The sequence below is a fragment of the Citrus clementina genome, unplaced genomic scaffold (genome assembly GCF_000493195.1).
Source record: "Citrus clementina cultivar Clemenules unplaced genomic scaffold, Citrus_clementina_v1.0 scaffold_6, whole genome shotgun sequence".
Lineage (NCBI taxonomy): Eukaryota > Viridiplantae > Streptophyta > Magnoliopsida > Sapindales > Rutaceae > Citrus > Citrus x clementina.
This window is the reverse complement of record NW_006262139.1, coordinates 19185771-19201457: the sequence shown is the minus strand read 5'-3', so window position 1 is coordinate 19201457 and position 15687 is coordinate 19185771. Positions and strand designations below refer to the sequence as shown.

The window sequence follows — 15687 nt, the reverse complement described above, 5'->3', positions numbered from 1 at the left end:
AGAATGATCATTTTGTTTAGATTCTTTAATATATTTCTAATAATGATAGTGTTAAAATAGTTGATTGATACAAATTTAAAAACATAGATGTTGTGAAGAACATGTCGAAATTTTTTTATTTATATATATGTGTGTGTGTGTGTGTGACAAAACAGAGATGGTTTAAAGATAATTTTCATTAGATTTATTTTATAGATTCATAAACTGCTATTTTCTAATTTGTCTTTTAATCTTTCAATTGATGACAACTATTTTCTTCTATGACCTCTTAATTGAACTCACTCCTTATAAAATTCTATGGATTTAACTTATATTTAAAAATTAACTTAAGAATGCGAATATATTTTAAAATTGTCCAAATCTTATATTTAAGATCAATTATTAACTGACCAATTGATTTGAGATAAATCCCTTAACATTAGTCACAATTTTTTGTTTAATAGTTTTTATATTTTCATTTAAGTCGAGAAATTAAAGTTAATTAGTTAACCTAAACTCTGATATAATGTTTAAAGAAAACCGCCTAACCCAAAAATTTCATATGATGAGTGAGAGTCAACAATTAAGGCTATTCAGCTTCGTAATTAATTGACAATAGCAACACCGCCCCCACCCAACCACCCCCAACCCAAATTTTGCATTATATATACCGCCAAGACCAAAACCAAAATCACCTCTATTTTTTCTTCTCTTCCCCTCAAACACATTTTGCCTTCCTAATTTTCTTTTTCACCATGGCGACAACCTTCCCAAAACTCACTTCAATTCTCCTTATTCTCATTTCCATAACCCTGGTTACAGCAAAATCTGACCACTTCTCTAAAACCCTATCTCCATCTTCGGTAAAGCTGCGTAAACAAAAGCTAAGCCACCTTCACTTCTACTTGCATGACAAAGTAAGTGGCCAAAACGCCACTGCTGTCAGAGTTGCTCAGGCAGCCATGACTAACCAGTCGCCAACGTTCTTCGGTGCTGTCATTATGTTCGATGATGCACTGACTATGGAGCCTGAGCGTAACTCAAAGCTTGTGGGGAGAGCCCAAGGGATGTATGGTTCTGCTTCACAAACTGAAACCGGATTGGCGGTGGTGATGAACTTTGCTTTCATGGAAGGGAAATATAATGGTAGTACTCTCAGTGTTATGGGCCGTAACGCCGTGTTTTCAACGGTGAGGGAGATGCCGATCATCGGCGGCAGCGGACTTTTCCGGTTTGCTCGCGGCTATGTGCAAGCAAAAACTCACACGATTGATCTTAAAACTGGAGATGCTGTTGTTGAGTATAATGTTTATGTGTTTCATTATTGACTTGAGTACTTGACTCGGTTGTTTTGATCTCTCCTTTGGGCTTTGGCTATGTGTTACCTCTTTCTTTTTGTATTATTTGGGAGTTATTAATAAATAAAAATAAAAAATCAAGTACACTGACTCTAGAACCTTGCGAAATAAAAAATTGGGCTAATTAAATCATTATGATAGTTTTGCGATCGTGAAAAGATAAGCAATGAATATCATGATCACATGAGTCAACAAAACCAGTCTTATGAAAACGAAATAAATAATAAAATAAACAAAACTCAAAATTACAAAAAAATAAATAAATGAATAAAACAAGCAAAATCAACCCAAAATAACAAAGCCTGCTTTGTTATGAGAATCCGTTTAATCCTTATATTTTAAAAAATACTTTGAAATACCTTTGTTACTAAATCTGTTATATTCATACCCTTATTTTTTTCTTTCCTTTTGTAATAATACTTTTGCAACAATAATCTTGGAGATATTAATGAAAACTATTAATTTATTAAATTAGTCTTGAAATCAAAATAAAAATTAGTGAAAATCTTTATGTTATTATTTTATTTTAGGATTAATTAGATGAATTAATTTTTCTATAAATAATTATTAGTAAGATCATTGTAGGATATTAAACATTGCTTTAAGTTGATTGATATTAACTTATCTATAAATAATTATTAACAAGACGATCGTAACAATACAGAAAATACTAGTTCTTTCATACTGATACTTATTTGTTAATTTGTTAATAAATAATTATTGTTTAATGTACTAATTAATTTTTATTGGATAAATTAATCAATGACAAGAATATTATTGCAAGAATATTATTGTAAAAGCAAATAAAATGTAAGGGAAAGAATATAACATATTCAATAGTATAGATATCTTGAGGTGTTTTTTAAAATAGAAGGACTAAACAAGTAATTAAGTTAAAATATAATGACTAAATGAGTATTTATTAAAAAAATGTCATTCTTATTTTCTTGTGAATATATGTAATAGTTAAAATGAAAAAATAACAAACTTAAGCGGAAATAAATAAATAATACAAACACAAGAGACATAAAATATAAATTTCATAGGACATGGTGCTAAATTTGAGTAATCCCCATATCTTTTGTGGATATTTTCTTCGGCTGCCACCTATTTCTAAAATTTTCATAATTTTTTGCTTCCTATTTAAGTTAGGCAAAACTACTTCAACCACAAATCAACCATTTTTTTTTTTTTTTGTTAAATTTTGACGGCATGAAACTAATGAGGTATTACAAAAGCGATAATAGATGAAAGGTAAATTAAAGCTAAAACTTTAAGGGGAAAAAGTGGTAAATTTTCCTCCATTAATATGAGACAGATCAAGTGAAAATATTTCAGAATTCAAATCCTCAGATTTTTGTTCGCAATCCTTCAAAATAAATGAATTTATTTGAATTTTATGATGGGAGAGGAGATAGTTAGTGGGGAAAGCCCGGTTGTTTCCAAAATTCACAATCATTTTGCCAACTTTATGGAAAGCATTGGAATTTCCTTTTTCGAATCCCTTCCACGTTAGATTACACTATTGAAAATTTGAGAAATAAAACTAAAAAAAAAATCAGAATCTATTTAAGACAATAGTCTTATCCAGATCAATATTTAAGTGACAATTCTGCTATTTACCTCGGGTCAAACCCCAAAAATAATTGAAGTGATGTCGTTTTTTTTTTTTTTTTTTTTGGGTTCTCCCTAAAACGACGTCGTTGGGTTTAGTTAGCATCAGCCCCAATTGCTCTCTCTTCATCTTCGTTTCAGAACCGATCCCAAGCACTACAAAATCCTTTAAGCTAAACCTACACAGATGGACCAATAGACTCCTAAAAAGAACGAAACACCCATTCATTTTGAGATCCTTCACTACTTTGACTCTTCTTGAATAATTCCAAAAGGGAAAAAAGAAAAAAAAAAGGTTCATGTCACATTAGAGGGCAACTTTGTACTACACATTCTTCAAGCTGATTTGAGGAAACTGAAGTTTAAAGTTATCAGGACAAATTTAGATCCATATACATTTATACACATACCTGAATTATTACCGGCAACATGTCATTGGATTTTCACATGCATGTTCTTCTTTGCAAAATGAATAGCACTTCATTTCTCTAAGCAAAATCACTTCTTAGTTCGTTCTCATATGCTTAGATTACAAGCTTAATTACTCTGGAATTATACCAAAAAGAAAGAAAGGAGAACTTGTTTTTAAAATTTACATTAAGTCTTGTTTCTGCCAAGCGTGATGGTTGTCGGTGGTGGTGGTGACGATGGCTGGGTATGCGTGATGGTGGTTGCTAGGCTGATGGCTGTCGTGGTGGTGGGTGTTGATGGTTGGGTATGCGTGATGGTGGGTGCTGATGGTTGTGGATCGGGAATGGCTGTGAAACGAAGACCAGTGGTATTACAGAAAAATAGAAGGAGAATGGCTATGGGACAAAGAGGAAGAGAAAGCAATTTGGGGTTGTTGTGGTTTTGCCTTAACCAAGCTAAAACGACGCCATTTTATGGAAAATGAAAGGGAAAAAAAGAACTGAAACTGTGTCATTTATTAATTTCGGGATTTGACTCGGGGTAAATAACATTTTCCTTTAAGTAAATCAGTTCAAAATGTAGTAAAACTGAAATAACTAACTCTAAATAAGGGAAAATTAAAGACATTGTTTACTATTCTATATTTGTGTCGTTGTCAAGTGAAATAACTAGATGTAGGGTGGAGAAAAGTTCGGGTTGGCTCGGACTAGACCTGTGGGTTTTCAGTCCAAGCCCTCCACATGAGGGTCTTGACAAGGGCCTAAGAAAAAAAGTCTGGGTTAAGCCCGACCCTCCATTTTTTCAAAAAATTTATCAATTAGAGTAATAAATTAAAATTTAAAAAATAATAAAAATAAAAAAGAAATTTAAATTTCTAATTCATAAATCAATGATGATTCAAAAAACTTAAAATTATAATACTAAACTATTTTTTAAGTGTTAATTAATAGGTTGCTTGAATTAGAGATTTCAATATTAAAAAAAGTTAAATCTATAAGCTTTTATCTGCTTCATTTTTTTAATTTATTGTTAATCATAACAATTTTTTTTATTATTAACTCATTTTAAGTTTATAATAATTTTTTAAAAAATAGAGAAGGCCCAAGCTCGACCCCAGACCACAATAGGCCCAGCCCTTATGCTTATTCTATAATGGGATTGACCAAGCTTTCATTTTGCCATCCCTAGCTAAATTCCTATCATCTGCACAATGATCAAACAACTGTGCCTCGTGTATCCTCAAAATTAAAATGACGTGTCATTTAATACCTAAGTACAAATTAAAATTTCAAATATTGGGTGTATTGGCATTGAAAAATAAACAGCCTATCATGTTTAAAGTGAAATTTTACAATGGTCGTTTTTTGAAAGAAGAAAAATAAAAAAAGCAAAGTTAACAATGCTTTTTTTTTTTTTCCAATTTTTGCAAAGTGCAAGTTTATTAAAAAAACTGTATTTTCGGACAAATGAGCTACCTTTGATTTTATTTTGGCTTAGCGAACACCTTTTCAAATTTCAAAATTTTAGTTTTATAAATGATCTTTCTATCCACATATATCAATATTATAAAAAAATAAATATTTCAAGTAAAATGCATTACATGCAACATGTGCGATTTTTATTTATTGGATCAAATTTAGGATGAGTGTAATGAGAGGCCAAAAGACCATTTTTCTACATAAAGTCCAAAGTATATATGTACTCAACATAACATACACAATTATTAAGTGTGATTTTCAAATTAAGGTATTTTTTTTCTTCTTTTTTTTTGTTAGTTTTACCCAAATATACAAATAGCTTATTTTTAATGTTGGAGAAAACTAACAAACATAAAAAAAATAAATGGTAATTAAAGCATTTCTCCATCTCTCTCTAATAAAAAATAATAAAATATAAATTGAAGATGGAGAAAGCAACTCTACAAAATTAAAAAAAGAGAATTATTTCTTATTTGAAGAATCTTAGTTGAAGTTTTTTTAGAGTTTTAAATACTAGTGTAGCTCTTTAAATAAATAAAAAAATCTTATTTAAAATTTTTTTTAAAAATACTCTATCAGAATATTGTGTCTGACGAATTGTGATAAATGATGGTATATTTTTAACTGTTGTGCCTTTGCTTAGTTTAGTGTGCCCACTTCATAATTGTCACTGCCTTGAAATCGAGCGCATAGCCCAAGTCTTCAATCCGAGAGGCCCAAAGGTATGTAGACCGAAGCCACTTTTGAGACTTTATTTGTGAGTCGTGAGGAGAACTCTGGTCATATGGATGCAAAAGAGAGCGTTTTTAGTTTTATATTAAAAATTATAAACATCATAAGTATCAGGGATCTAACTGTTATTTATGTGCCCTTGGCCCATTCCCTCTTTCGGATTAATATTAATACGTCGTCGTGAGAAATTCCCTCTGCCTGTCGAGAAAAAAACAGACACAGAAAAAGATGGGGACGAGGGAAGTGTACGAAGAGAAATTAAGAAGCGGGAATTTGCATCACGATCCAACGATGAATCCTGGGCTTGGTTGCCCTCGCTGCCCTCGTTGCCTCTCTCTTTTAGACCCCAATTCTGTAACCTCTCTCTCACTCTCTACTTTTTTTCCCCTTTTTTTAATACAATATGATTTTAGTAACCCACTCAGGTTTTTTTTTTTTTTAAATTTGATTTGATTTGATTTGATTTTTTTTTTGGTTGATTTTAGGAGAAAGGTGAATGGACTATCACTTCTGTTTTACACGACGCCACTGCTGTGGTCAGTTCCTTCTCTTAATGTTTTTTTGATTGAATTAATACCTTTTTTCTCTCTGTATTTTCTGTTGCTTTATTTGGTATTTGCATTAGCAATTTAGTTGAGATATTCGATTTTAATTTAACTTAATTTATTGTATAGCATTTGATTCTTGGTTTTACAGAAGTTTTATTGCATGCGTTTTGTAGTAAAATTTCATATTTGGTAATTGTTTAATGTTGTTCTAGTCGAAATTTGCTTCTGAAGATAAAACGGAAGTTTAATTTCTTGCTGTTTGGATTGTTGGAATTTTGATGTCTGAATATTATTATTATTATTATTATTAGTAGTAGTATTAGTAGTAGTTTGGGTGATTGTAGCTGTTACTAATCCACTTTCACAATTGTTGTTGGAGACTCCTGGATCGCTTTAATTTGATTCAATCAAATCAATTTAACAGTGGCTCAGCTTGTGGTCAATTGTTCCTTTGGTCCGTGATGTATAATTCTAGTTGTTGTTTTTTTTTCCCCTTCCCTTATAGGCTGGCTCTGGCTTTGGTGCTATGCTTGGTGCAGTTTATGGTTTCAACACAGGGATCCCATTTCTTCAGAATCATCTTAAGGGACCAAAGTGGCTTCCTTTTGTAACTGGGGTAAGTAAGTCCCTGTTACTTCCCAATTTCAATTTGGAGTTCTTTCGGAACAGAGTTCTTTCCCTCGTATATCTTGGCTTCTAGTTGCATCTTCTTTGGCTAACTTTCTCCAACTGTCTTTTTTCTTGGCAGATTCCTCTACTTCTAATGTTTTCAGGTGCTAGTGCAGCATTTGGAGGTATGAATGGTGCCTTCATTCTTATTTTTATTTTTATCAGGTGCATAGTAGTATAATATAGTTCTTTGCATAGCTAGTGAGAAATTTTCTTTAACTTCTTATTTTGGCTGGAATGGGATTGATTTATGATAAGGAAGCTCTATCACCATTTGATGTGTAACAAGAAGTCGAAGAGAAATATGGGGATCAGGAAAGACAGAAACGTAACCAAAATAAAAATATGATCTACTGCATATAAGCGACTAAAATCGTGCTAAGTAACTATAAGTGTCTCTCCTACTCAAATAAATGGCATTCTTTATTTTCTAGAAAATTAAAGTAAAAGTATGATATTCTTTAAGTATTTCTTATATTCCATCAGAGTTAAATACATAAAAAATGTGATTAATTTATTTAATGTTGAAAATATGCTTCCTTTTGTTCTGCATAGTCCGCCTGATAATGAAAGCTATGAAAATTTGTGGGAATGTCATAGTTCAATGTTTTGCTTTGCAAGGAATCTAGTGGTTTTAGCTGTCAGAAATAGTATTGGAATTTGTAGGGTAACTGAATTAATAATTTTCTTAACACATATGGTGTCTGTTCTGAGTTGTTGCCTTGTATCGTGATCTTACATTGTATAGAAATATGGTGAACTTTTATGGACCATCACCTGGACCTGGACCACCTGGTGATCTAAAATTCTGAGTTAATGGCAAGCTCTCAGTACTTGACAAGCAACATAAGAGTAGGCATAGTTTGCTATCCTCTGTGTGGGTTCCAAATTTCCATGCGAAGTCCACCTGAAAGAAGAGTGGCAGGCAGGACGAGAGCCACCAGGGGATGGGACGGAGTTGACAAGGTTGTCATGTCATTTGGAGGGAGAATAGGTCATAAGCTTATTAGGTGTTATGTCGAATCATCTAAATTGACTACCCTTTTGGGTTGACTGCAAATATCCTTATGTTCTTTAAAGTTCTCCACAACATTCAGCCCATGACACTTGGTATTTAAGGATTGTGAAGGGTCATTGCTTAAACTTGTTTTGGCATTTTGGTGATTTTGTTGTGAAGCATTTCTATCTACTCAGTTGCAATAGATCACTGTTTGTTCAGAAAATGCTGCCTGCTTGTTTTATAATTGATGATGGATGGAGATTCTATATTGAGGGTCTAAGTGGGCTTTTGAAGAATTTTATGCTTAATATTGCTATTATTTCGCCTAATTCTTTCTTTTAAGGAATTTCTTGGGATTCTTTAAATTTTGAAATAATTCCTTCTGGGCCAAAGAAAAGAGAATGGGAAGCCAAAAACTATAATTTAAATCATTTCAGGTTCAACAAGTAATCACTGGTTTTGACCATTGCTATAAATTTCTTGCCCTATAAAACTGTGTAGGTAGATTTGTAGATCTCTGTGTAAAAATTTATTCTATACCATTACGATTTGAGGAATCGATGACCAAGTTACAGTTAAGACAGATATTTCCTTTATTCTTAATTATTCTGGATGATTCCAGAATGTCAGAGCACATGCATTTCTTTCTATTTTTTGACCAATTTTCCTTGCACGACCGCAAATACAGCACATATGGTTTTGAAACTTCATTTATAATACAAGTCATTCTCCTTTTTTTTGATATCATTAGCTTCATCAGTTCTGTTAACAAGCCATCGAGTGGAGTGCTGTTATATTTTTATTTTGAGAAGCTTCAGAGGCTTGACTTGTGCAAAGTTTAAATTGCTTTGTCAAATGTGAATCTGCAGGTTATGCACTTCCAAAGTTTACCCAACTCTCCGTGACTTCATATTATGCTGCCTCCAGTGCCTCACATTATGGGATTTCATTGTTAACTCGAAAAATTGAAGAGGGCCACAATTCTGGAACTTGGCAAGAAAAGCTGAGATGAGTTTCTTTGGGTGCACAGGCTAGAGTGTTTTTCTCATTACTGTAAGCAATGTTATATATGTAATAATCTGTTTATGGTTGTTCTTTATCCAGTTAAATTACATATTTTTGCTTATGCATATCTTTGAATTAGAAAACATGAATATATTTTGTCATGTGATTAGATGATTTATGGTTCTGATTCAACCAATATCTGTGAGTTTAGTGATTAAGTAAAGATTGATGATTGCCTTCTCAGTTGATCAACCAATATCTGTTTTTGTGAAATTGAGATATAGCACGCAATCTTCATTGTCTGACATCTTAGTTGGCGGCTATGTTGATTGCTGATCAGGTTAGATGACCAATTGGTATCCTGCATAACTTTATGGTGCTTGTGTTATAGCCAACATGCTCCAGTGCAAATGTCTGCACGTTTAAAGTATAGATTTGCCTGAATATATCGCTGTTGGTTAAATCTACATTTTAAAATGTGCGTACATCATGTTTATTAATTGTTAATTGTAGACCTATCCCAATAAAGAGTTTTTTTTTGGCCCACCAAAACCTAAAACATGAGTCAAAAGTCAAGTACATAGAGCTAGGGGAAAGCCATTGTTGTAGTCTTTTGTCTGAAATTCTAACGTCTAGGATTATTGGTCCAAGCTGATGGACTAGGCAGGGACCTAACAAACCATTCTATCAAAACTTAGACCTCTTGGGTAACCACGAAATTGGAAAATTGAAAATAATTCAATTTAAACGCAAGAGACGCAGCCATATTGGGGCCCCTGTATGCCCACGTGTATACATAATAAGTTTGACAGGCATGCATTAAAAGAAACTGTTGTGCTGAATGTTAATCCGAGAGGTTGGTTTCTGCTTGCAACTACCTGCTACAAGGCTTCGGCTTCGGCTTTGGGTATGGCTACAGCATATACTGTCAACCTCGTTTTGAAACTTTATAGAGTTGTGGGCCGATGTTTCTTAAATCCCACTGTTCTCTTACTCATTGTGTCAAAAAATTCAAAAAAAGTAAGGAGTTAAAAAAGTGGTCCTAGTGATAATGTGCGTCTACTCTTCATATGTCTTTATTGTTGCCTTCTTTTATCATCTTCTTCATCACATGCCTTCTCTTCTGCATTTACTTGTAGGGTCATTTGATAGCTGGGGTTGATGTTAACACTCAGCTGCATTATTTTCAACGTGAAGGTACCGGATTACTTAGTTCAACTGATAAAATCTTCTGCAAACGACAATGATAAGAATGTGGCTTCGCAGTCATTTGATTTTATTTGCTATAGGACTTTTATTTGATAAAATCTTTTAGAATGGTACAAAAGACCTTTTGGAGTCCAAAAACGAGATCAAAGGTTGAGTTTAATTTTACATGCACTGGAGAATTTGCATTTGTTTTATAAATCTTTTTGTCATAACAATAACATTTTGAGGTTAGAGGTGTCTCTTTCTTCAACAGTTAAATTTACTGAGAAATTTTGTGCATGATTGAGTCACTGGATTGGTACATACAAATGTCTTCATGCACGGGTCAATTTTCGGCCCAAATCTTCATAAATGCTTTATTCTTGTTATTTCCCTTTTGGTGATTTGCAACCACATAAAATGAAATTAATACCTTTCAGGGGTTGCAAATTACTTTACAGTAAAAATTATGTTCTTTTTCCCTTGAGTAAATGTACTCTGTTCGGTGGTGGGCTCACTCTCTCTCTCTCGCTCTCGCTCTCGCTCTCTTTTACTTTCTGCAAATTATTGACCCAAAAATTAAATAAAGTAAACATTTCGTTACTGTGTCTTGTATATGAGACATAATTAGGTAAAAATTCATGGAAAGTTATCTCTCAATGTAGTATATGAGAACCACTATTCCACCTAAACTTATGCTGAATCTGAGAACTCAAATAGTTAAATGGCAATTTATTTTTATGTTCATTTCTCATCTCTGATGTGACTGAAACTTTGCATATTTAAAGATCCGCTGGATCGCATTTACCATATGGTGGTTGATTTGCTTTATAACGCTAAACTAATATTTATATTTCTTTCTGTTTTTGGTTCTTTGCTTCATGGATAGTTGATGCTGCTTGCAATAAAGTTCAATATTCGTCCAGCCTTAAAAGGTTTTTGCACAGGACTTGAATTAATTATCAAAATAATTAATCGGGTTTTGAAGATTACATTCAGCTTTGACTTTGCACAGTTAATTAAAAACTGGCAATCAATTGCAAGAGGAGTTACTTCAACTTATTGAATTGACACCTAATCTATAATTTTGTACTCAAGAAATCTTTATCGCAAGTCAGCTTCCCAAATCTACATTGTCATTTTTTCTGATTTTGTTCTTCAGTTGGCATATCAACACTGTACAAGCAATTGCGGCAACAAGTTTTCAGATCAAGATTTTTTTTTTTTTTAAATATATATATATATATATATAAAGAGTCGTTGATGAACGAAATTAAATTTTCTTTTGACCCATATAAATGAGGTTCGAACCCAAAATCTCTTGTACAACTCAAAAAAATTTTTATCACTTAAATTGAATTGCACTGATAGCTTTTCGTACCATCAAGCTATTGAGGAGATTGGCAGTTTGACTTAGCTTCAACATATACTAAATAGAAGATCATCTTTATGGTGCAAGAGTTTAGTTATGATGAGATCAAATACCTCAGTCAGCGGAGTTGTTTTATATTTTATATAATATTTAAATGACTTTTTAAAAGAATGATTAAAAGTCCGTAGTCCTCATTTTTCATTGTAAAACAGGGATTATTTTACTTTTATGCTTGAGTTAATCAAGCTGTTAATTTGAAGCTGTAAGTAAATTCATATTATAATCATTTCTCCAGAGCCTAAAATATTCAGCTGGAAAGTGTTTAGAGAGTACAATGCATACAGTACCTAACCTCAGTTAAATCAGTTTACTTTTTAAGAGTACTTTTTTATGCAAGCATTGGAATTAATGCATAATAAGTTGGCTTTGGGCATTTTCTAACCATGAGTGAGTACTGCTACTGCATGCACATGTGCATTAGTAGAAAGTGTTTTAGGTACTGCGACGTAGCAGATGCCAATTATTTTTCCCTTGATCGTAGAACTGTAGTGTCCTTTAGAAGCACTCTAAAAGAGACCCAGAAGCGTTTAAAAAGAAGAAAATAATAATAATAATAATAATAATAATAATAATAATAAGCCCTTTTTTCTTTCTTTTTCATATATATAAACCCTAGCTCTGAGTGCAGCAGAACAAGCCAATTTCAACATTTTCTTCTTCAATTAATCAAGCAAGCAACTTATTGCAATGGGGATGACTGGTGAGACAAAACACAAATCCCAACAAGAAGCTGAAGAGCACAATTTTACAAATCTTGTAATTCAGCGCTTTCTGCTCTGGTGTTTTGTTAATAATTCATTGAATGATGTCCATGCACTATCATCTTATGAGAAATAACTCTGACCTCTTTTGCTGTCACAGCAACTGATACATTAGAGAACAAGACATATGCATGGTATCATCTGTACTGTCACTCAAATTTATATTATTCTTTAAATTAAAAAAATAAATAAAGAAAAAGTTTCCACTACTAGTTAGTTAATTAATTAATTAATTATTCACTTAAATTCTCTTTCTATTTTCTCTCACTTTGTAGCAATCACATAAGAGCTAAGGGATAAAGAAAATAAAGGATGGTATCAGTCTATATATATAGCTGTACCAAGTTTCTTGTGTCCCTTCAAATCTCTTATCATAGAGCAAATGAAAGTTTTGGTTCTGTTCCCTTCTTGTGACTCATGACTGAACAAATTGAATATAAATTATCATGTTTCACAAAGGTGAAAAGTAATAATGTGCCTGCATATAAGCATTTAATTATTACTTTAAAAAAAAAAAGTGAAATGTATTTTCTTATCAACCAAAGGACCCACAATTAAGACACACAAGATCAAAGATTGTACGGTTCTCGTGTTGTGGCCATAAAATTGCCAACCTTGTTTCCTCAGCTGCAGGTCTCAATTAAAATTGCCACCTTTGTTTCCAGCTCAATCTTTTAAGTTCATATCAAAGTTATTTAAAGTTTGAATATTGACTACGGATCCAGTAAAACTATATTGTTGACATTATGATGAGTGATCATGTACTGTTATTGATTAACTAATTTTAAATATTATTACAAAACAGTTACAGAATTGTGTCATGGACGTGTTTAGATGCTCACTATATAGTGGGTAAAATTGCCGATTTTTAAAAGTGTTATTACACCATATATATTATAAATAAAAATTAAAAAAATCACATTTTTTTTTTCTTTTTATTTCTCAAAAATATTGGTCGGAACTGAGAATTGGGAAAAAGAGAGAATATACATTAGAGTTTAATGAGCTTATTATATGAATATGTTACCAGAAAATGCCATGGAAATATCATTTTCTTTCTGCAAATTATGCAAAGAAATTAAAAAAGAAACGACGTTAAAAGTTTTCAAACCTTATCACCCCGATCATCATCATCATTTTCAAATTTTCTCTGTGTTGCAGTACTGAATCAAAAACTAAACTCACCTATTTCATCAACCCACCTGTCAATACAATGTAATAGGTGTATGCACACATGTGTAACCTACAGATGCTCATTCCAAGTTTCTAACACATCCAGTTCTCTATATTACATTCCTCGCACGTGTGAACTAAAAATTAACTCTGAAGCAGATCATAGATTTTGCACTGAACCGTATGATCTATCTTAGCTTCTGTGTACAACTCATGGATCTTAAAAGGAAAACAGATTTTTTGCTTTCTGGAAACACAAAATCTGCTTCCAAATTGAAACACTAGCATGATAACAAGTACATATAAAACATACTGAAATTCGATACATTTATATTAAATATCAATGAAAACGGTGGCCTCTCATTTTCCTCAGATTCTCATTCATTAAATTTGATATAATAATAATAATAATAATAATAATAATAATAATAATAATTTTAAAGTAATATTACTATAGGTGTAGATCCAAGCTTACATGGTCTTGCGTGGTTGGTTTTGACTCGTGATAAACAAACCTGCTGCTTTGTGATGAGCTGCTAGAGCCACCACCCCCACCACCACTAACAACAACTTGATGGAGATGGGAAGGTTTCATCAATTCTTGATCAGATGCAAACAATGGCAAAGGATGCTGCATCATCGACCGGTCACGATTAAAACTAGCGTTATGAGTTTGAACGGTGGGGATTCGCCATAACCCTAAAGGGCTACCATTGATGGGAGGAGCAGCCGGTTGATGATGATGAGAGTAAGAGCTGTGATATTGGCTTCCATAAAACCTAGTACTACCACTAGCAGCACTACTAGTACTAGCAGTCCACGAAGGGTAAGTGATATTTGGAGCCGAAGCCGGAGCCGGAGCAGCCGCGGAGCCGAGCCTGGTGTACTTCACAAGGCCGTAGAAATGATGATGAGCATCAGCGAGGGAGTTATGGACCATAGCTGCTGACTGAAGATGGGCGCGCTTTGCGTGTTGGCGCTCTCTTTTGTGTGCGTTTTGATGGCCACCGAGGGCTTGTGAAGTTGGGAAGTTTCTGCAGCAATAATGACACTCAAATCTTCGGTTAGTATCGACATTATTATTGGTTTCATTTTCTTTGATTGCAGCACTACTTTCTTCACTAACAACATTGGCCGTCTCAGCTGATGACTCAGCAGAGCACTCTTCGCCGGCAGTGGCGCCCGTGCCGCCGAATTCGATGCCGAAAAGCCGAATGGCCGACTTTTCTTTAACGGGGGTGCCATGAGGGCGGATAAAGGGGAGTTGAGAGAAAGATTCAACGTTCATGAAGTCATGAGTCTCTTTCTCGGTAGGAGAACTAGTACTCTTGTCCATGGCTGGCACTGGCCGCTGACTAGGGTTAGGGCTTAGCTAGATTGCTAGGTTAAGGTGTGAACCGACGAAGAACTGTGTGCGAAGATTGAATTAAGGAGAGAAAGGGAGAGGAGGAATTAAAATTGGTGGGGGAATGGATAGTGGGGCCTACAAATTAGAGAGAAGGGATGCAGAGGAAGAGGAAGAGGAAGAGGAAGAGGAAGAGGTCTGATTATTCATGGGGGGGATGACCCATAGAGCCTGCTGATGACCCATTATATTATCTGAGAGTGAGAGCTGACAAAGCCACAAGTTCTGCTCAGATTGAGTTTGGCTCATGCCAGTTGAATTGTTTTGGCTTCTTAAACTACCCTACCATCTATGCAGCTTCCTTTTTCAAAAAAATAAATTAAAAAATTAAAAAAATTATATAAATATATATCTTTCTATTTTACTTTTTTTTTCCCCCTCAATTTTGCTATCACAAAATTTTGGGTGCTATTTTGGTGGATATTGGATTAATTGTAACATGCGTATTCATTCTTATTTTTAGATACTTTGTTAAGAGGTACATGTGACAAGAATTTGATAATGAAATTATAGAATGAACGAAATATTTAAGACTGTCTCACCATGCTAAGAATTAGAAAAATCATGTTTATGTACAACTTGAATGGTCTAAATGATATGAGCTTTTATCTGAACAAACTCCAGCTTATGATTGATTAGTACGTTAATCTATTTTGATGATTGACTGGCTTTAAATAAATGGAATATGACCAAATTTTATTGAATAAATATTCTGATAATCCTTCAAAAATCAAGATATTATGAGAATCAAGTGAGCGTAGTTATTTGTATTGAGTGCTACTTGATTCAACTAATAAAATTTTTTATTTATGTTCATAAAATTTCAATTTTGCGCAGAATTGATATGGAGAGGAATGGTTTATGTCGTTGCAATACCAATTAAAACAATCATTACAAGAACTAATTAATTAAAGCACCCATCTAGACATTATCA

At 33.2% G+C, this 15687-nt stretch overlaps 3 protein-coding genes across 4 annotated transcripts; 2 read left to right on the top strand and 1 right to left on the bottom strand.

Moving 5' to 3' along the window:
• The first annotated feature begins 691 nt into the window (after window positions 1-691).
• On the top strand, window positions 692-1382 carry LOC112097258 (dirigent protein 22-like). The gene has a single exon (XM_024182276.1). The coding sequence runs from the start codon at window positions 735-737 to the stop codon at window positions 1305-1307; it is 573 nt and encodes a 190-aa protein (XP_024038044.1). The 5' UTR covers window positions 692-734; the 3' UTR covers window positions 1308-1382.
• Window positions 1383-5745: 4363 nt separating this feature from the next.
• Window positions 5746-10196, top strand: LOC18038811. 2 transcript variants are annotated; one of them, XM_024182053.1, is made up of 6 exons: window positions 5746-5926; window positions 6058-6108; window positions 6626-6736; window positions 6869-6914; window positions 8659-8842; window positions 9934-10196. In XM_024182053.1, exons 1-5 carry the CDS (start codon window positions 5801-5803, stop codon window positions 8799-8801), a joined length of 477 nt encoding a protein of 158 aa, XP_024037821.1. In that variant the 5' UTR covers window positions 5746-5800; the 3' UTR covers window positions 8802-8842; window positions 9934-10196. The 2 variants fall into 2 exon arrangements, with proteins under 2 accessions (XP_024037821.1, XP_006429924.1); XM_006429861.2 differs by lacking the exon at window positions 9934-10196 and having other exon boundaries at window positions 8659-8968.
• A 3546-nt stretch (window positions 10197-13742) lies between these two features.
• LOC18039279 (zinc finger protein 8) lies at window positions 13743-14974 on the bottom strand. Its single transcript, XM_006429858.2, has one exon. It carries the CDS (start codon window positions 14682-14684, stop codon window positions 13800-13802), a length of 885 nt encoding a protein of 294 aa, XP_006429921.1. The 5' UTR covers window positions 14685-14974; the 3' UTR covers window positions 13743-13799.
• Between the last annotated feature and the right edge of the window lie 713 nt (window positions 14975-15687).